The sequence below is a fragment of the Plodia interpunctella genome, chromosome 9, assembly GCF_027563975.2.
Source record: "Plodia interpunctella isolate USDA-ARS_2022_Savannah chromosome 9, ilPloInte3.2, whole genome shotgun sequence".
Classification (NCBI taxonomy): domain Eukaryota; kingdom Metazoa; phylum Arthropoda; class Insecta; order Lepidoptera; family Pyralidae; genus Plodia; species Plodia interpunctella.
The window spans coordinates 6,620,344-6,642,391 of NC_071302.1; the positions used below are offsets into that span (position 1 = coordinate 6,620,344).

Here is a 22,048-nt window from a genome sequence, read left to right on the forward strand (position 1 = left end):
TTTAAACATTGTATATATTTAAAAATAATAACAAAAGTAACATTCACTATATACAGTTTTAGTTATTTGAGGCATCGTTCACACACATATACAATTAACTTATTTTCACTATACTTTAGCATATTCTAAGTACTTGAACTTTATACCATTTTATTAGTTCATCGTGTGAGTATGGAAGGTCATGCCGGAAGGCGCTGAATGCGATACGTTACTGTTCACACCTGGCTTTGCTCGCATATTGTCGTGAGCACGCGGCATTGTAGGTGAGGTTGGTATTGTTTCAACCCGTTGTATAATTCTATTGACTGTGGTTGCAGGATTGGTTATGTTTTTGTGTCTGTAGGAACGAACTACTATTAAAAAGTAGGTCCATACTGGAAAGCGAAAATTTATTAATTAAAAAGTGATATATATATCCTTACAGAAAAATGAAAGGAGCCAGCTCTTCAGACCGGACAAGTAATCGTAACAGTTATCAAAAATTGAACTCTTCACACCGGACATGTATATGTAACAGTTATCAAAAATCGAACTCTTCAGATCGGACATGTAATTGTAAAAATATCCAAAAGTTGAATTCCATTCATCATTTGGGGGAGGGTTAGAACTATGCTCAACTTTTACTGGTTTAAGATAAGACCGTACCACTATTAAAAAGTAAACCCACATAGCTATAACTGGAAAGCAATAGATTAATTAATTTTGTACAGTCTGAAATCAATAACAAGCTTCAAGTTTTTTTATTAATACTTAAACAGTATAAGAAATTTCCTATACTGTGATATATTTTTCAATTTCCTATACTGTCAGGTTTTAGTATGGAAGCAGCTTAAGTCACTTATTAGATTACTAGGCCCGTCCCGGCTTCGCTGAGGTAAAAACATAATAAGTAAATCGTACTCCTAGGTAAAAAAATATCCCCTCCAAAATCCGTTGTGTGGTTTAAAAGATTTAATATACGTAGAGACAGACAGCAGAAAGCGACTTTATTTTATACTATGTAGTGATTTAAGTAATTAAATGTAGTATTTATTTGAAAGTGAGTTTCTACCTAAGTAATTCACTGCATGACTGAATTAGAAATTTCCCTGGAAATCAAACTAAAAAACATTAGCAAAACAATACTTACGACCCATATCCACAAAAGCGAAAATAAATTCAAAGACAGGAAATGAGCCCCCAATCTGAAGGCAGGCCGACACATACAACATCGCATAGATAAACGACACCATGATCGACAAAGTGACACAGACCATGAATATTTTTACAGGTTTCCTGTGATCTTCCTGAAAATAATCAATATTTTTATTATTCTTTACCTACACTCATGAAACAGGTGTGATAATATGTATGTGTCTCTCTCTCATCTGAGCGTTTGTTCAGCCTTCCTGCCATCGAGTATTAGAGCGCAGGGTCCGCTTTCATTCTAAGTTTACTATTTAGACCAAGTTCGTTTGTAACGATCTCCTGAGAATAAAAGGTGATGCCAAAGTCAATACAAGATGAATATGAATTTTCAAAAAGAAACGAATCAATCAATTATCTTTATACTCTGTAATTAAAAAAAAAACTTACTTTAAGCTAAAGTATGTTTTGTCTCTTTCTGTCAATGCTAAATGTTGTAAAGTGCGATAGTGACAAGACATTATTTAGCTTAAATTATGCTTTATCTTTTTTATGCATAACAGGGATTGCGTCTATCTAATTTTATTCAACGAGAAATTTATAATTTAAAACTATATATGAAACTAAAACCGAACTTATGCCTTGACTGAAGTTGAAATAAACATTAGGTATGTTCTTTCTATTAATTTTATTGGTAAGTTTATCATATTATAAGCATCAGGTTTCTAAATTCGTATGATCTTGTCCATATCGCGGGTGTCCATGAGACATTTTAGTTTTATCATTTATTTAACGATAGCATTTTATAGCTGCGTATTGGATAACAAGATATGATACCTATAATACCGTTTTGTAGGATTATTAAAATCAATGGTTCGTAACATAACTGTTTAAAAATATAAGTAAATAAACAAAAATACTTTATTGTCAGAATTACCCTGTTAATAACTATTAGTAAATAGATGCTGCTCGCCAAGAAAAGTAAGTCAAACAACAGGGCAACCCATCCGAGATACTTCACTGCGATAACTAGACCAACACTGGAGTCGATCTGATGAGGGCCCAAACAGGACGACCCTATTCCTGCATTGGCGCCGAAACCAAAGCTGAGCTGTAAAGAAATAATAAAAAAAACCAGCCAATTGTGAGTCGGACTCGCGCACGAAGGGTTCGGTACAATCCATACTAATTCTTACTTCCATACTGATTTTATTAAAGGGAAAAGATATACATACATAGAACTATATGTATGCAAAATTTAAGAACATTGAGTAGATAGAGCGTGAAGAGGTAACAAACAAACAACTACCTACTTACTTTCGCATTTATAATATTAAATTAGGATTTGGATATGTATGTAATTAGCTATTTTTTCCAAAAAGAAAAGAAAAATACGTTATTAGTGCGGGCGGACAATAGTCGTAAGCGATTTAAAAAGAAGAAACAGATTATATGGCAGAACTACTTACAACATTATTAAGGTTGACATCAACGACGTCTGGTCGGGCGTCGTTAGCCGTGATCACACATGAGACTCTGATCATGTACGAGTGTCGTATCACTGCCCACGATACGGCTGGACTGGTTACCTGCAATGTTTAATTAGTTCAAGTTGATGAAAAAGCGTCTGAATAATGTTCGAACTATTAAGAAGGACGGATACTAAAAAATGGAAAACAAAAATCAATCTAATTTTAGTTATATATAAGAGTTTTTAGTTTTTTTTTAATTGGTAAACCAACTAGGTACAATTTTATGTTATATAGATAAACACACAAGGCCAAAAAATGGTTTGCTCTATTAAATGTACATAAAATAATGCGTGTTGATTGCAGGTGAAAAGTTCAAATTAAATTTAGTTCATTTCCATTTGCATTTCAGCGCGGGAATGCAGCTTGTGTGAAGAAACCTTGCTTAGAAGGCAATCTCTAGATTTTTTAAATTTATAAGTTATTTGATAAGGTAGTTTAATTAAATATAATTTATATTATTTGATTGTTAAAATTTACTTCAAGTTCAGTTCAAATTTTAGTCCAAGTCTATATTTTTATATAATTTCTAGATTTCATTATGATTATATAATATTTACGTACAATTCCTAAAACTGCTATAATAGTCACAGCCGTTTTCAAGTCAGGAACACAGGCGCAACATTTATCCACATCAGGGATTTTATTCCACGGCATAATAAATCCAATACAGATACAAAACTTGAAATATAAATTAAAAATGGGCTTTAAAACGTAAATAGCAGATTGAACGTCTGTAAATATGATATTGACAATGTCACCTATGTCCGATTTTTTTATTTTGTAGGTAGACGAAGAAAATGATAGATACGGATATTTTTTACCTCTGTGCTTAAATTATCCCATGCCAAGCGTTTAAAAAATGTATTATTCTCGATGGAAATATTACATTTATGGAATTTGTAGTTACTTGTAAGAAGTACTTACTAAATCCATGCATACACTAAAAAAAAAAGACAAAAATTATTTAATGATCTACATTCATATATATTTTTCTCTATTTCAGAAAGCTAATGTAATATGAATGCGCAGAGGCGAGTGATTGAAAATGGGAGAATGCGAACATGTGAGCATGTTTGTTACTCTGACTTCTTAATTCAAAGAGACGATTAGTTACATTCATTACATTACATTCATACATTACTCCGTAAAGTTACATTATTATTGTGTTCCTTATTTGGATGTAAATATTTACTTGCCTAAGTATATTTAGATGTAAGTAACGCTATATTTTGTTAAGATTAAGACCTTCGTCGTAATGCGTGGCTTAACGTAAGAGCCAAAAAGCCAGGCTTCGGCTTATTACTTCCCGGAGGAGGCACGGAGGCGCTGCCTCTTAACAAGATTACATTGAAATAAGAACTATAGAAGCTAATGGAATGACAAAGTAAATGTAATACGAATGGTTACTTAGTATCAGCAAAAAAGGAAAGCCCTTCTGGCATGATAGGGACTAACACAATTGAATTGAGTTTCTTCCAGCACTTCTTCTCAGAAGTACTCGTTCCAAAATCTGTTGAAAGCTTTATTAGCTAGATTATTTAATAATCCATTTAAAATATGACGTGAACAAGAACAACCTGTGAAGGTCTAATATCTTAATAAATGCTTTGAATTTGATCTCCATTCGATGACATGTTCCTTGCATTAGAGATAAAACGAATGAGATAATAGCGGGTGGGTAAGCCGGAGACGGGGCCTCTAAAACAAAATTAAAATTGGACCCGAGACTGAGTCGGGGTAAACAAATCTCGCCGGTATTCATTATAATTTAGGGAGATTATTATTTAAACCTTTCCTAACCTAAATTATTACCTGCTACGCTCGTTTTATTTACTAACTTATTACAAGTTGGCAATGTTATACGCATAAATGTTTTGAGTCCACAAAATGTAAATGGTATATAATCCGACAAAATTTCTTCAATAGTCATGGAAAGAGAAAATGTCACGATAACCACCACTTTACATAGTTTTCCTCATTATTACACAGACAAGTTATATACAGTGACACACTACATGTTCAATATACCGTCTGCCTACAATAAATATGTCTATTTGTTTTAATTATTGTTACAAAAACAAAAGTGAAGTTCTATTCTAGCTAGAAAATACTCCAAAAAACTAGACGGTCCGTAAAAGACTTTTAAATCAAGAAATTTAATAATCTTTTATTCAATAAACTACAGTTGTACTTATATACTTATGCATCAGCCATTCGTCTGATCGAAGCGCAGTTCACCCGCTCTGTCTAGTATCGATCGCATCGCTCGCTTGTTTCAAATTCAATTCGCAAAGTGGGAATAACAATAAAACGAGATCGTGTACCTCTGGATCACCTGCGCCCGTACGTGAACTGAAACGCAATCCTGTCCCGACACAAAGGATTCTGAAAAGTATCAAGATAATCTATATATATATATATCTTGTTGGCACAAAAAAATGAATATATGTAACCTTTATTTTATTTTTGAAATAAAAAAAACCAATGCCATTAGGTAACCAACACCACAAGCCGATGTCTTGTTTAGGAACAAACGATAAATAACCAGAGTTTCCACGAAGGAACACCCGTGCGCACATTCGTTCCCAATACGCGACGCCTACCAAGAAATGTCAAAATATTTCATACAGCCACTTTTTGTGAATATGAGAGGCCGTCTATGATATATCTCTATTTTTTACTGCAAAGCTTCTCATCGTTGTCGTATGCGGCATACACGCCCCGGGGCCGAGTCACGAATCGCGATGTGGGTCTCGTGATAAATCTTCTTGAATCCCGCTTTTATTTATTAAGTTGTATGGTGTTTTACGACCTACGCCGCGGGGGCGCTCATTACGCCTCTGCCAAACGTGATGAAAAAACTTTTCCCGCCGATGTCTTCGTGCAACATTAATTACAAACTGGGAAAGTTCGTTGAAGCGCGCCTTCATTATTTCTTTTGCTCGGCAGTACAATTTTACGATTCAAGTTTTCTAGAATGGAAGGGACGGCCCGGTCCCTCGCAGCGCTGATAAGAATATATCGAGTAATATAGGCAGTAAAAACATTGAAGACATCACGTAGCAAAACAGGTCTCGCAGTTTTATGTCGGCAATTCGGGGCGTGCACAAAAGAAATGCTAACGTCGACGCGGACGTGACGCCGCCCGCTCACTTCCTATCTATTTCTAGATAAGTACAATAATATTTATATCAGGCACTGGTGTAATAAAATTATGTACAGTTTTACGTTGAGCTGGATTTAAAGGTTTAACTCGTTTTGAATTTTGATAATAATAATACCTATATTTGTTAATTGACGTCCTTGGAGAAAAGGCTGCGGTGAAGTTTGTTGCGCCGCTTCTTCTTCACCTGCGCTTTAGAAACCGGCAGTAGACTTAGTTTAAGTAATTTTTTGACGTCAATAAGTGATGTATATCATCCTAAATTGAATAAAGAATTTTGAATAACGCGGCTTCAACACATTTTTACAATGCTTATCCGTCTCTAAAATTAAATTGTTTATTTTTTTATTATAAACAAACACAAGGTTTTCCATATTTATTTGTCATTGAAATATATTACTGGTGTTTAAAAGAAATTTTCTATTTTAAAATTTTAAGTAGACAGAGATACACAGGTAAATACGTATATTAGGATCTTATAGACTATATTATACTTATAGATTAGATTAGACTCCTTTCAATTTTTTAAAGGTTAATCTTATATAAATAACTATCTAGTGCACATGTTAATACAAGTCGTATTTATTATTGTTATATAACAAGTTTTTGTAAAGCCTAAAGGTATTCAGGCTACATCTGAGTGATAAAATTTTAATATTGGGAACAGGATAACTTTAAATAACATAAGAGAGAAAGGCCCTCGAACCTCCCGAACCGGGGCATCGAAGAACTGGCTCAGAACGCATACGTGTAATGTTTATGTAGAATTAACGGTAAAGTCAATTTTAAAGGTTATATCGATATCATCGAAATATCCAGTCAAAAGGTTTTTCGTGTCGCGTATACTACTTTCGTCAATATAATAATAGACACTATACCTAGATGCAGACTGTTATAGTTCATGTTCATTAACCTAACACTTTTTAATAGATAAACTAAGTATTTAGTTTAAAAAAATTACACCCTAAAACATATATATGCAATGTCACAAAAAAATACTCGACATTACATGTTATTTTGTGGTACAGGACCTATGAATTGTTTTTTTTTTTCAGTGTTGAAAATTGATCCAGTGTGAGGGTTTTTCCTATAAAGCCACAACTAGAGTCATAGTATCGGGTTTAGCGACCCCCTGGGTTCCGTAGTCCAATAACTACAGAGGGCGTAGCTTGCACTTAATTTATGCTACTATAACTCAGTCGGACGGCTCCATAGGTAATTTAGACGTTGTAGCAACAATGTCGTAATGAGAACAGACCATTCCTGCTTTATTGGTTGCACTCCAAGCAGAAGGCGAGTGCAACAAATAATATTTTTTGTTTTTATTTTCGATTAAGGTATAAACTATTAAAATATTTGAAATTATGTTATTATGTTATGTATTATTATATATATAGAAAGAAAACGAAATTGCTATTGAAAGAGTTCCCATCAGTTAAACTTAACGTATCATACAATATACTGTATTAAATTTCCTAAATAAAGAATATAATTTGAATTTAAAATGCAATGCAGTAATTTGTAAATAAAGCTGCCGCTAAAGGCTCTTATTGATAAAATGAAATTTAATCTATTTCACTGAAATTTAGTTGAGTACCTTCCTCAGGCAAAGAGGAACTACGCTACTTCCATTTGTACTGTCAACATAAATCGTTTACAGAACGGATACTTGCAACTTTGTTAGTTACTACTACAACATTTCTAGGATACAAGTAGGTAACATAACTAACATTGTGTGTACTTTTCAATGAGAGACCTACCCACTTACCACTAATTTAAAATCGATGAAAAAGAACACGTTTAACAAGATCTCGTAAGCCAAGCCTGTTTAAAAATATGAACAAAAATATTTTCCAAAGATAATTCCAACATTTTTACTTAGTGAAATATGTGGGGTTTTATATCTACACCTTCGCATCATTAACAGTTAAGTAAAATGTCTTACAGGTTTCGACTCCAAGCTACTGCTATTCTACGTCCTGAAAAATAAACTTTACCATTACTGCGTTAGAGTTTAAAGTTCTATTGATTTTAAAGGTGTTTATGACCATACATTGTTAGACCGGGCGTTCAGGTTTAAACGAAAAAGCTCATAATATACACAAGATATGGCTTCATGTGGCAGTTTGTTAAGAAGTTTATAGTGTAGCCAACACGGTTCTAGTTACATGAACTGAGAAAAAATAAGGCGGTGATCATTTGTGTAATAATTTATAAGACTGAATCGCCGCGCCTGATAAAAATATTACAAATAACGAAAACATAATATGAGGAGTAATTGGACGTTGCATATATCACATTTATGTGTAGGTGGGGAGTTATGATAAACGCTATGGGAAGCGTGGACATGATGTTGGAATGTTATTAGAGGTTTTATTAAACTTTCAGTCGTAAACTGGAACGTACGATGGTTATGTCTTAGACATATTTAATTTGTGATGATAATGGAGCGCTAAGTAGACATTGATAGTGTGGTTTAAGTTTTGGTGCAGGAGAGAGGGTTAAGAGTAGGTAGGTACAGGTGCGGTCGTAAAATGTACGTTTTATGGAAATATAAGATCCTTGTCGGGTGTCGTGCACGGCGACGCTCTTGGCCTCTCGAGAATGTAATCTCTTGGAGATACACGATATATGTACTTATATATAAACACGATATTTATATTTACCTACTTAGGGTTGTCGCTTTTCAAAAAAATTAAATATTTGGTGGAAATAGAGCGAAAGAAAATTCAAACGGGTCTTTTATCCGGAGTCATCAAATTTGATAGCGATCAAATAGGCACGACTAGCAGTTGTATACTCGAAATAGCCGCCTTTACTTCCGAATTGTCGACTGGCAACGAATCGATAGTCGATACCAATAAAACTGCGTCGATTCGCGAATACATAAAACGTCGGATTCGAGTCTTATGCTCTCTATATAAAGCTAGGAGAGGGTACCAACTTTTATTGCAAAGAATTTGCATATAAAGTAACCATTGAAGAAAAGCGATCTCGGTGTATTTTTTGTATTCATTGTTCCGAAGGACGTGGATCCATAGAGTTTTATGGATCGTGATGCTTTCGTTTAAATAAATAATGGCATCAACAATTTTTTTCCTGATTTATTTGAGAAAGTTTCTATGTTGACATGTTTAGTTGTATTTTGGCTCGTAAAACAGTAGATTATCATCTGTGAGATTTATGTCTATGTTAACTAAATAATTTATTTTTTCTTTTACAGATCCATGGCTTCTTGCAGTACGACGGGGAAAGATTAAATTGGTAAGTGCATTCACAAAATTGCAATTTTATTAAAATATATAAATATATATATGCAACAACTATATATAATGTACCTAATTGACTTTAGTAGAGGAGCAAAGTTTTAAATGACATGCAAAATTTCCACATACATATTGAAATATATTTTTTATAGCAACGAAATATAGACGAAATATAAACTTTTACGTGAAATTCTAATTGCAATATTTATATATGTCATACGACACAAAAGAATAACTACTGCATCTATCCACTTGAGTAACATTGTCCCGTAATGCAGTGCCATAAAATTCAAAACAGGCTAAGTTATGATATAAAATAAAGAAAAAGCTGAGTGTAGTGACCACGGGGCGGTGCCAGAGCTCCTAATAAAACCGATATTTAATTGACAATAAGGACTTGCGCCCAAGGCTAATAAACAGCTTTTATTATTCTTGTGTAAAAACGCCTCCGTATGATAAACATTACATTTTACTAGAGGCTCGAATAAGTTCCAATTTTATTTATATTTTGTACATCTCGGTTTAAATGGTGAAAAATAAAATTGGTAGTCATAATTTTGAACTTTATTGTACTTTGCCTTGAGTTTTCTAGGTTATATATTTTTGGATTTTGACTTGGATTTTTGTCATCCGTATGAAATTCTGAGTGTGTTCAATATTTTGAGATTGTCAAAGATTTGTCAGTATCATGGAATTAGTAGGTACTCCGAGTACTTACTAAATCCATGATCAACATTTATTTGGAATTCATTAATGGCGTTTTACTTGGAGCTTACTTCTACTTACAGCTGGAGAAAGTTATCTCTATTAAATTCCCATTCGACAAGTAATAATGTCCTGGAAATAAATTTAGTAAGCTGCTTACAATGTTTGAATGTTTGTTTTTTAAATTATGATAATCAAATGATGAAATTCGGTGCATGGTCAAATCACGAATAGCACGAAGAGTACTTTTTATCCCGAAATTCTTACATGAGCAAAGTCCTAGGACGCTGCTAGTTGGGAATAAGCCGTGTGTCCCACGGCCAAGAAATTTGCGAGTCTCTTTGTAACGTACGACTGCACAAAGTTGCTTTTCGTCGGTAGTGCAGATAAAAGGCTGAACACAATGGCGTTTAAGTGATAGTTAAGGCACTTTTTATAGGCAGTTAGATTTATTTTTACTGCACTGTTTGTTTTAATGCGCTTTTCGCGAAAGGTCGCGACTGTTGATTTCCCATTCATTGCGCTAAACGCTATCTAGCATCGTTCAAATTGATTATGCATTGTAGGATAATTTTAATGATGTGAATAAAATTTTTACGACTCGTTTATATCACGGTGTATCGCGCACTGAATTAATTGCTCAATTTTATTATGTGTATTTAGGAAACATGATAATCGAATAGTTGTCTAATATAAATATAATATTTGTATTTCAGCCCGATACAAATTATCTTATTAGATAGTCGGAAATTTTCAGGTAATGGGAGATCTGTAGTGTAGTATATCACATCACACACTACTAACTGATCAATAACAGGTCGTAGAGGTGCTACGACTTAATTTGTGTCAACATTTACTTAAAACTTTTAGATATTCAGCATCCCAAATTTACAGTACAGCTAGTTGCCACATAAAAACATTAAATATACCTCTATAGGTAGGTAATAGTAACAATGGTATCCAATCGGCTTATTACGGCCCGTGACAGCCGCGCGAGTGGGCCTAATCAGGAAATATAGGGCAATAAAATACCCCGGTGGCGGCTAATCAAATTGTCGAGCACCGGGTTTGGATATAGGGACTGTACCGACTCTTATTGTCCCTTCATTTGCAATTAGGAAGGATAAACGATCTCTTTGGATGACTGCTTCTAGCTATGGGAATGTTCCGTTCGGAATTACGGACCCTCGGCTGTGTTTCATGGACGAAGCGACATTTTTATATATTGACTTAATTATACTATTTCATAATTTTTCATCTTAACCAAATTGGTAAGATATTGGATTGGACATTTTTAAACTATTGGATAACTGCCAAAATGAATTTATTCTTTTACCGATCGGAGCTAAATACGTACAAAATCCAAAAACGTTTGCTTGATTTGCTTTTTTTATTAGAGTTTTTTAAAAGATTTAATCTACTGTATATAAGACGCCTTTTCGTTTCGTCCTCGTCGTCGTCGTTACTCTATTTTTTACAACACTTTTATGAGTCTTATTTCTTTTTGCCGTCAAACACAGATTTGTGGTCAAATATAGTAACGTTTCTATTTGTCCTAGATATCTCTGAACAAAGATCTCATCAAAAATTCAGCATGTGACTCCTGGGATGTATACAATAAATCAGTTTTACAGCATTCCCGTGTCATTTCAGTCGTCGAACGGCATAAAATGATAATTTTACTGCGCTCCCCTTCCGTCTTCAGGAGTTTACGACAATTGTGAAATGTATCGACAGTTCGGGTGTCACCTAGAAGGTGTACCAATATAGCTGATACTCTGAAAAACTTTACAGTCACAAAACTGATGGATTTAAGGTTGAAAATGGCTCGGGAAGTAACGTAGTCGTGGCTGGCCGAAGCAACATATGGCATGGTCTCCCCGTTCCATTTTCCCCTCGCGCCGATATTTCGGGAAGACGCTCCTGAACACATCAATCTTTCAGGTGACTTTACTGTTAAACGTAATGGATTATGGTGATGCGTCTAACGGAATATTTTAGGATGTCGCACCTATATAACAATGTGGGATTACAAAACTAGAAGGTTTAAGCCGTGAAAAATTCATCTTACGTTTTTCAGTGATATATAAGTTTTTTGATACCAAGAAGATACCATTGTGCTTCACATTTATTCTTTTATTTTCTATCATTGTCAGTTGTTTTTTTTTATTGTCAAAATAAAAAAAAACAACTTATTATAATTGCCAAAGCAAACGAAATGTCGGATGTGTATTATTATGTAAATTATTCGCTATTGAAGTTTAAAATGTTTGGGAATAATTCGTAGTATTTTAACGTTATCTATAGTTTTATTATTTGTATGAAATAAATAATTATTCTTTAAAAATATTAACAAAACTTTTTTTGTATCTGTTGTTAATAAGATTTTATCATGGAATTAGTACTTACTAAATCCATGGATTTTATATTATATAGTTTGCTTATCTGTGGATGTTGCTGCTGGCAAAGGCCTCAATTTTTTCTTCCAATCATATTATTAGTTTATATTACTTAAAATTTTAAGTAGGTATATATATTTAGATTACACAGTATAAACACTTCTTGTTTCTAAAGATCTAACTTTTAATAGGTGTAATTACGCCTATTAAAAGTTTTAAAAATTACGAATAGTAAAGGATAGCGTTAAATAAAAAAAAATCTGTCCTATCTATTTGTTCGCTTTGAAATATTGCTTTAAACTTTTTTACAAGCTATCAAATTAGTAGGTATAACAATATGCATAATAGATGCTCTGGTATCAAGATGGTATGTATAAATAAGGAACTTACAGCCGAATCTGAAAAAAATAACGTTAATCTTTTATTCTGACCAGGGCTTTGCGGCACCACAGCTCCGAAACGTAACCATAAAAAGCGACTTTAGGTCAGGAAATGAAGCTAGGGTTGGGCGCCAGTGACAATTGCCGCTTTACCGTGTCGTTTCGCTTTTACTGCGATCATCGACCACTATAAAACCTTTGCGTTCCACTGCATCATCAGTATTAAGAACTTGTGATTTCTCTTGTATTTGTCTTATTTTTACAACAGTGTTATTTGACTCGTTTAATGGTCCGCGAGTTATGTTGTTGATACTAGACATTGTTTATGGGAGTACCTCAAATTGTGTGTTTAATTGCAAGGGAACGTTGCCAGTATATTGCTAACAAAAGATGTAATAACTATAGATTAGGTATTAACTCTCTCTGTAGACGTAACGTACTTATAAGGATTTAATGTATCTCTGTTAATGGAAGCTGGACATGGGTGCGGCTGTAACTAATATTTAATTGGAACTTCCTCTACAAATACTAAAGTGATACTTGAATTTATATCGATGTTATTAGAAATTAAAACCATTAAATATGGCCATTATTTTTTATAAAAATGTTGATACTACTAATCTGTCCATTATATAGATACTAACGATCCTTTTTTTGAGTCGTCCTACTCTCCTATAGTCCAACTGTCTTTTCGGCACAACTTAGTATAACAAAATGCATAATACACTGTTATATATTGCCATGAAACCGATGGTAATTTTGAATGGGAATCAATACCTATATTGTTAAACGTGTCAGAAGAGGATCGTCCCATAGGACAGAACGCCTAAAAAAAGTAAGAACTCATTATTTAAAAAAAGGTCCGATTCGCATACAAGATTCATACCATTTTTTAAATATTCAAAGCGATTTAAAATAGATAGCAAATTAACAATATGTAATCAGAAATCATTATTATAATAAATCATTTCAATATAAAAAACGAGAATGAAACGAAAAAATACTTCGAATAGTGTTTCGTATTATGCTTATTATTTACTTTTTCAAAATAGGCGTGGGACGAAAATGAGGGATGAAACACTTACCTACTCACGACTGGGATTAAGCGGTAGATAGCGCCCTAACGACCTCATGCATCTATGGAGAACCTCATTAGGAGATACGCGGTAATGAAGATACGAACGAGGGACGTTTATCATGCATACTAATGTATACTGGTTTTTGAGGAGCGTGGTTCATTTGGACAATATCTCGACAACAAATAAATAATTAAGTTTAATTTACGTATTTTTGTCTGGATTATATCAGTAAAATTTCCAATACCTATTAATAATATATAACGAATACATAGGTCAATCTGTTTAATAAAATTATTCATTTATCTAACAATTTATAATTAACTAAGTATCTAATATTTTTTATTTATACAATTGCCTTGCTTGCAGCAGCGATCTACAAGGCTACGAAGTCTGTTAACGGTTATTATTTGAATTAATAAAACAAGAGTGTGATTCAGAGCTCTGGTTATAAATAAATAAGTAAGTATACTTTACGCGTCTAGCAATATAAATCGAAGTACGAATAAAAGTCTCCTTAATGTTGAAATAAATCAAAATTTCAAATATTCCGTGCATACTGCCAAATATTCTAGTCACAATTGTGATTTTACGATAAGACCTTGGCGTTGATACAAAGAGCTCACACATTATTTCAGAAAATTCCTCGCGCTCAATGCTACCAACTTCGTAAAAAAGCGCGGGCATGGACCGGTTGGGTCACGCACACAAGCGCAGAGGTCTGGGAGTATGGATTAGCGCGGGCTGCCGCGCGGGCGAACGTAACGTCACAAAATGGCGGCCATAAAAACAAGTGAAGAGTGAGTTACGGCCGGGGGAGGCGGAGGGGGGAGCGCCGACCAATGGGGGCACTGCTGAGCGGGCAAGCCGCATCAAGCCCGCCAACTCTGCTCTTTCTTTATAGCCTCGTTTTTCTCTGGCGCGCTTTTTCCTGATTTTTTTTGCGGAAACTGTTTTGTTTGCTTTGTAAGGAGAGAAGTCGTACAATGTATTTTTAAGTGTTGTCCCTTGTGCATGTTTTATATTAGAAGCACCTTTAATATTCAATGTATCTATCGCATCTATCTTTTATATAAATAGGTATAGGTATTACAATCGTTTTCTTATTATAAAATTGAAGTTTCTTAACTTGATTTAGTGAAATTTGTGTTATTAGGCATACTGTTTCAAAAGTTATTTGTAAATCTTAAATTTAAAACATTTATATTATATTGTTAGGTATATCAAAAATGTTTGAAATAATATATTTTAAGGTTATTTATAAAAAAATAAATAAACCCAATTTTTAATCACACGACTGAAACACAAAGCAAGTTTTCTTTTCGGAATAGTTAAATATATAATATATATAATAGAAACTATTTTGTTATTATTTCTAAGTAGCAACAAAACATATGCAGCTTATAACTAGGTACCTAACTACACAACTATAGCCACATAAATTCATGTGGTGCAAAAGAACGGAAAATGTATAAATTCAGAAGGGTACAGAAATAAAAGAGGTCCGTCGTATATTCATTTCGTGATTTGGTCCCATACAGCCCGGTGTCGGGGGAAACATTTTATTACGCTGCCCGGGGCGCAGGAGGCATCACGCACGCTCCTTATCTAAATTGAAATTTCAGTTTCTAACTGAATCCAGCCACGCACCGATAACAGAACTTACCTGTTTTGTTTTAACTATATTTCAATTCTTTGATATATATAAATGCATGTTTTTATAGCAAATATAGTAAGTAAATTTTAAATATTACCTAATAATAATTATCATATAATTTTAATTGAAACAAAAATACTTGTTAAATTTTGAGTGTGAAGTAGCATGTGTCGCTCTCTGACTATCTCAACACGAAAAAACCGCCCGTTTTAACGTGAAAACGTACATAAGGAATACTTTATGATGCATCAAGTATAAAAACAAATCCAAAAAATGTATTGAGTACAAAAATAAAAAACTTTGCTACGTTTTGGTAAAAAAATAACAACTGTTCAAACATGTCTCTAAGACAGCATCACTGTTTCAATTTAAACATGTTGCAAGTTCCAGAAATATCGCCAACGAGCCCTAAAAATGAAGCCAAAAGCTCGTCTTATTCAGGCAATAAAATGTGGAAAGTTATTAGGCGGCGAACTTTGGTGAAACTTGCACAGTCATAATTTACTTGAGTCTTCTCTTGCCTTCGAAATATCTCCTCTGACATATTTATTGTTTCTAAGGGGGATGGCCCCCTTAGGTTTAGGGGATGATTGTTACAAAAGACGAGATAACATCTTACTTGGTGAACTTGTAATTTTTAATAGGTTTTTTAATTTAAACGAGTCATGTTAAGATAATCAATCTTACGAGACGTGATTTATTTACGAGAAATGCGTATGAAATATATTGTCTACATTATTTTAATATTTTAAAATGTAATAAAACAAAATTTTTATCACTTATCTACCAACTAAAATTACAATATATTATGGAGGTAAATTTGGTTAACATGATTATTATTTTGGTGTTAAGTTTTATTACTAGTTTTTTGATAAGGTTCAGTACTCAAAATACTTGTATTTTTCAAAATTTTAGGAATCTTCACGATTTATACTCGACATTCTTGGTCGTGTTGTATCAACATAGGCTTCTCACAAAAAATAAATTAGCAGATATTGATAATCCACAACACATTACATCAAAACTCACAAATAAAAACAGTAGAGAGACTGTATCACACCGGGCACAACACCCATTTTTCTGGAAGTAGATCCCCTTTGGATTGTCTTTGAACCCGATATAAATTTAGAGATTTCTCGCAATATGTCGACATTTTAGACTAATATTTTCCAATAGCTTTCAATGGAGGTCCAACCTCCAAAAAAAAAAAATGATTATATAGTATTCATGAAGACTACCGCGACTACCGACCATCAATAGTCGCGGTAGCGACTAAATTAATTTAGTCGTACCGTTTTAATCTCCGTGTTGATCACTTGAATTAAATTGGCTATATATCATGAGCTACACCTTTCCATTCTCTAAGTTCCAAATATGTGATAGCAATCAAGGTGTTTTGTTATTTTCAAGTTCAGTTTAAAGAAGCATGATTGGCAATCAAGCAGTAGATACGGTTTACGATGTGATACCAGAGATGGGTTTACGCCCAGATTTTGCCCAGATTCTTCCCAAACAGTCCGACGCAAACTCGACTATTAGTTGGGTTTTTCTGGAAAGTAACTGAACGAATACTGGGCGTAAACCAGTCTATGGTTGGTGATACCAATCAGAATCGCGTTAAGGGGATGCGTGAGTTGCCCCGTGTGAAATTTATTGTTACGTCTCTTATTGTTTATTTATTGATAGCAAGAAGTTATGAGTTCCTGTTAACAGTTAATACGATCAGTTCTGAATTTAATAAATTGCCACACATTATTGAAGTCGATTTTAAGATAAGAGTTATCTTATGTGTGATCATAATTATATACGAATAAATTAAAAAAAACTGTTCTGGCATTTATCATTAATTAATTTAGCAATATGGATTGTTATTTTCAGATTATTAATTAAGTATTATATTTAGACATGGTAAGTATTGAGACATGATAGGTTATTCGTTATTTTCCACCAACAACTTGAAAGTTAAAATTACAGATGATTCATATTAAAACATTTCTTGACGAGACTAATACATTTCTATCTATTACATACGAGTATATCTTTCCTTAATTTAACTGAATAAAAACGCTAGCAAAATGTTAATCGATTCGTTTATGTATAACATATCAGTGCCCAGAATTAAAAGAACTAACATGGAAAATCATATAACCGTACCTTAAGGGTGTGTTTATACAGGCGTCTGTCAGCTGCAAAGTAAAATTAAAAAGCGGACGAGCAACGAATAGGGTTGCCATGTGTAAGGACGATCAAGCCTTATATAAAATAACATTACTGAATTTAGAATTTATATAACAAAAAATACTATTTTGTAGTATTCAATATTAGATAGTGCTACGACGTGCTACAGGTGCTACGAAAAGTGCTACGAGGCTACGGAGTCAAAAGATAAATTAAATGTTAATCATTTTATATACGTTTATAACTTTACAGCTTTTCAGAACACGTATTTATTTTACTCTATATCTATTCCAATCTTACTTTGATATGTTAAAAAGTAAACATATTACCGTCCAGTGCAAATGTCAGTTTATTTTCCTTTCGGAAAAAAATCTCGGTTTAAAATTCCGCATTTAGTCGGAGAGCGTAAACTTTAAATACTTTTTTATTCTGCGCACTCAAATAATTAACGGTAATTTACGAAGTTGCAAGTGGTTGTCAACCCTACATGGGCTGCGGCGGAGACTTGGGGCGTAGAGTTCGTCGACCGCCGCCCGCGCCGGCTCTCAAATACCTCGCAATCTGCGACGGTTAATCTCACTCTATACAACGCTAGTCTGCATTAAGCCTTATAAATGCCTTAGTGTTTTGCACCAGCCGTTGAAAATTTGAGTATATCAAATATATATTAGATCAGCTAGCTAACAACTTCATTTGCATACGGTTAGATAAAAGTAAATCGATGTAAAATATAACAATAACTTGATACGAAAAATACTTATAAATAATTGTTGTTCCAAAATGCCAGTAGTTTGAAGCTTTTAGAGAAATGCTATGTGGTTTAAAATTTGACGTAAAAAATACTCTGTGAAGGTCTAATTTCTAATTAAATGCTTAGACTTTGAAACGATGCCAACAGTCATTTTAATAATTGAAATTTATGCCAGTATTTTTTTTATTGTAAGGGAATTTTGTAGTGAAAAATAATTAAAATAAATGAATGGACTAAAATAAAATATGCTTAATTTGAAATTTTCCGTACCTACATAAATCATATCATGGTTTAATCTTAATTCGCAAGCCACTGGCAGAAGCCTGTGTTTAATAAGTAAATTAATAAACAGCTAATGAGAGTACTATAAAATGTCTACTCGTATAAAATCTGTTAAGTTTCATATGTGAATTTCTGATGTAAGTGCCTAATTATAGTATATAGCAAACTACCTACCTATATTTTATAAATAGGCGCATGTTATAGGGTCACCATATTTTTACTTAAACTTCGTGAAACTGAATTATTTATACGTATGACCTATATATATTACATAGGTCATACGTATGAATAATTCAGTTTTTGTTACTATCTTAATTTCGAAATACCTAATTTATTTTTATCTGATAGTTATAAAATTATAACAACAAAAACAACGCGTAAAAACTAAAACGAATATAGATACCATGATTATTTTTTAAGTTTATTACTAAAAATTAGTAAGGTACTGAGGGTTTTATTATTCTTAACATTATGTTTTTGGCTAGTTTACATAGCCAAATTAGTATTTAAGATTTTAGATTTTGATTTAATGTAAAAACCAATATAGAAATATCATAGTGATATAGGGACCTATGATAGAAGAAATCTTATAAGTGAAGATAATATATTGTTTTGTCTTTTATTATTTGGACACCCTACTCAGAATACGTTCAGCCTTACTCCTAGTCTGCTAAGATTTTATCGATCATAATAAAATTAATCTTAGGCGTACCTTCATAGCTTTTGACGTATGCAAACGATCCTGCTTAGTGTTAATTTGTATGCGTAAAATGTGGTTACGCGAAGGAAAATGGCGGCACATTTGGATTAGAACTGTAGTGGTTGGAAACTATTATTAGAGTGTGTGTGTGTGTAAATTATTTTAGGGTAAATTAAAATCTGGGAGACATTTCTGTAATTTTAGTTTATACAAGCTAGTTTTAGTTTCTATAAACATTATTACATTTTGTTATTTAATGTATTCTCGATGTCCTACGTTGTAAAATTTTATTTCACTAGTTTATGACGTGCATAACTAGAAGTTGCAACTTTCTTCATTACAAAAAAGTTATATATTTATTTCTCAGTGAATAAATCTTTCTTTAGGCAGGTTATTAAGGGATAGATAGACATTATACTGTACAATATAGCTCTTAACAAATTGTTTTATTATTTATTAAATATAAATAACCAAGAAAAATAAGGTGACAGTGATTTTGATGGTTAGCTATTGTTTAAAAAATATTTTAAAGCGAGTTGTGTCATAGTTTATGTCAGGAATTATTTGACTCTCTCTGATCAGACTTATTTTACCGATGACGCCACCGCCGTCATGTGTACAAATACAATGGAAACACATAGAGTTACATAGTATCTACTCAGATAGGTGTGAGTTGTAACTCTCGCTACATCACAATTTACAGCGTTGGCAATTAATAGCTGGTGATTCTGATTGCAGTCTGGCGCCAGTTGAATTAAGTATAATTATTAAGATATTTCGATATCGAAATTGTAGTTACATATTTTGACCGACCTCTCTCTCGATCGAAATAATAGTAACCGTAACCAATCCTGTCTAAATCACTTCGCATTGTGTTAGGAACTAATTTAGACTCGTGTAATTTGCACAAAGTAGGTTGTGAAGGCGCTCGAATTAAGACGTTTCGCAAACCACAAGAAATGCTGAACCGGACTTGGCCGTTGGTATATTTACATAGCTACTAGCCTATAAATAAATACTTGCCCTCACACACACGTGCACAAAATGACGCTGTTTTAACTTTATTTTATTTTTAAACGTGCGAGCGGCCAGCGCGCGCCGCCTGTAATTTCGCGGTGGTCGCGGCGCGCAGGCGCGTACGCACGCCTGACTAAGATGGCGGCCGATTAATACCAAGTTTAAATTAAATTTCGAATTACAAAAGTGTTCGGATATACGCATAAGTATTTCATACGATGCTTATTTCTACATAAAGAAACTGAAGCGATAATAGCGCGCCTCGACGCCGACTCTTATCGGTCTCGTTTCCAGGACATTGATTTTTGCTCAGTGCTACACAAGTCACACATGTTTATAACATCGTATTACAGTTATGACTCAGTATTTTATGTGCTTGAAGAATTAGGGGATTTATGGATTTTTAGTAAGTAATTTCAATTATTTATAGGAGGACACAAATAATTAGCAATGATTTCCGAAAGTATTTTTTATGCGTTTCTCTCAATGAAATGTTATGAAAAAAGTATATTTAAGTATCTGTATTGAATGAGATTTTAGTTTTATCATCAATAGTTACACTTCAAATGTGTTTCAATATTGAAATTTATGAAATAAAAATCGCGTGACAATCATATTGTCCGACAAACTTCCTTTATATGAAAATTATATACATCACACTATTTTTATCATCCAGAATTTCATTTAAAAATTATACTTAAACGCGACGCGGCCAGCAATCCTAGTACATACTTCAAATACAGTAAACAAATAATGAAAATAAATAGCAATTAGGTTAGAGTCTAAACAATAGAAGTACCTAATCACCCATGAAGTTATGTGATCCTAGTATGTCAACGGATGACTTATTTGAGACTGGTTACGATTGCAACTAAAGAACTATAAAAAGATAATATGTGTAGGTATTTACATAAGTCCTACCTATTATATATCATGTGTATTTACTTTGTTATACATAAACACATGGTCTAAAAACAAAAATAAAATAAATATATTACCTATATATACAAAATTACCGTTTAGAAAAAATAAAATCGTATGAAGGTAGAAATCTATATAAAATATAATTACTAATTTTTTAAAATAGGAAACTATTTACACTGTTATGTTGCATATTTAAATAAATACTCCCTACAAAACTACTCGAAGTTCTTTTTTTAACATAGGCAGTAACTACCAAACTCCGTCTTTTTATTTATAAAAACTTGAATTTTTTAATACTTAGATACCTACCTAAGTATATTTTTTGCCTGTTTTGGGTAGTGAAACAATTGGATTGTATTTTTTATTTTCTAACTGTAGAAATAGAAACGTGAAATGGTAAATTCAAACTTTTTTTTCGTCAACCTCTTCGGTTTCAATTGGTTTTATAGATGTAGTATTATTCATTATACTATGCATTGTTCTTCATGAGTAAACGATTTTTTCTTCCTACGAAAATGGATTTTGGCAAAATGGATTTTGGCAAATAGGTTTCAATAATTAATTAATTGACCAACTTCAACCCAGATTTAAATACTGGAAATTGTTCTTTCATTCATACATCTGAGGAGGAATTTTCCGCGTTTCAAGATTATTGCGATGTCTGTCTATAAATAAGTTACATGAAAGCCGCGCCAACCTCCGCCGCGGGACATCAAACACGCCACACGTCACGTCATTAGCTTTATTTTACAACAAAAAACAAAATTATACGCACAATTTAACTGTAAGTGGGCTATGAATAGGAGATATTACAGAAAAATAATTATATTTTAGGAACTAATAGAAGTCAAAACAATATTTTTAGAATTTTTGTTTGTATGTCTATATGTTTA

At 33.0% G+C, this 22,048-nt stretch overlaps 2 protein-coding genes across 5 annotated transcripts in view; one reads left to right on the plus strand and one right to left on the minus strand.

Moving 5' to 3' along the window:
- The window catches only part of Abd-B (Abdominal B), an 87,553-nt gene that overhangs the window by 11,984 nt on the left and 53,521 nt on the right, over positions 1 to 22,048 (plus strand). For 2 of the 4 annotated variants that reach the window (XM_053749651.1, XM_053749657.1), the window contains exon 2: positions 9,044 to 9,084. The gene's annotated coding sequence lies outside the window, so the exon portion shown is untranslated. Of the gene's footprint in view, positions 1 to 9,043; positions 9,085 to 20,310; positions 20,638 to 22,048 lie in introns of those variants that run through there. The other 2 variants (XM_053749650.2, XM_053749656.2) reach the window with 2 other exon arrangements.
- LOC128672480 (uncharacterized) lies at positions 5 to 3,405 on the minus strand. The gene is made up of 5 exons (XM_053749658.2): positions 3,219 to 3,405; positions 2,595 to 2,714; positions 2,063 to 2,236; positions 1,130 to 1,286; positions 5 to 374 (listed from the first exon to the last, which is right to left on the minus strand). The coding sequence occupies exons 1-5, from the start codon at positions 3,309 to 3,311 to the stop codon at positions 154 to 156; spliced, it is 765 nt and encodes a 254-aa protein (XP_053605633.1). The 5' UTR covers positions 3,312 to 3,405; the 3' UTR covers positions 5 to 153.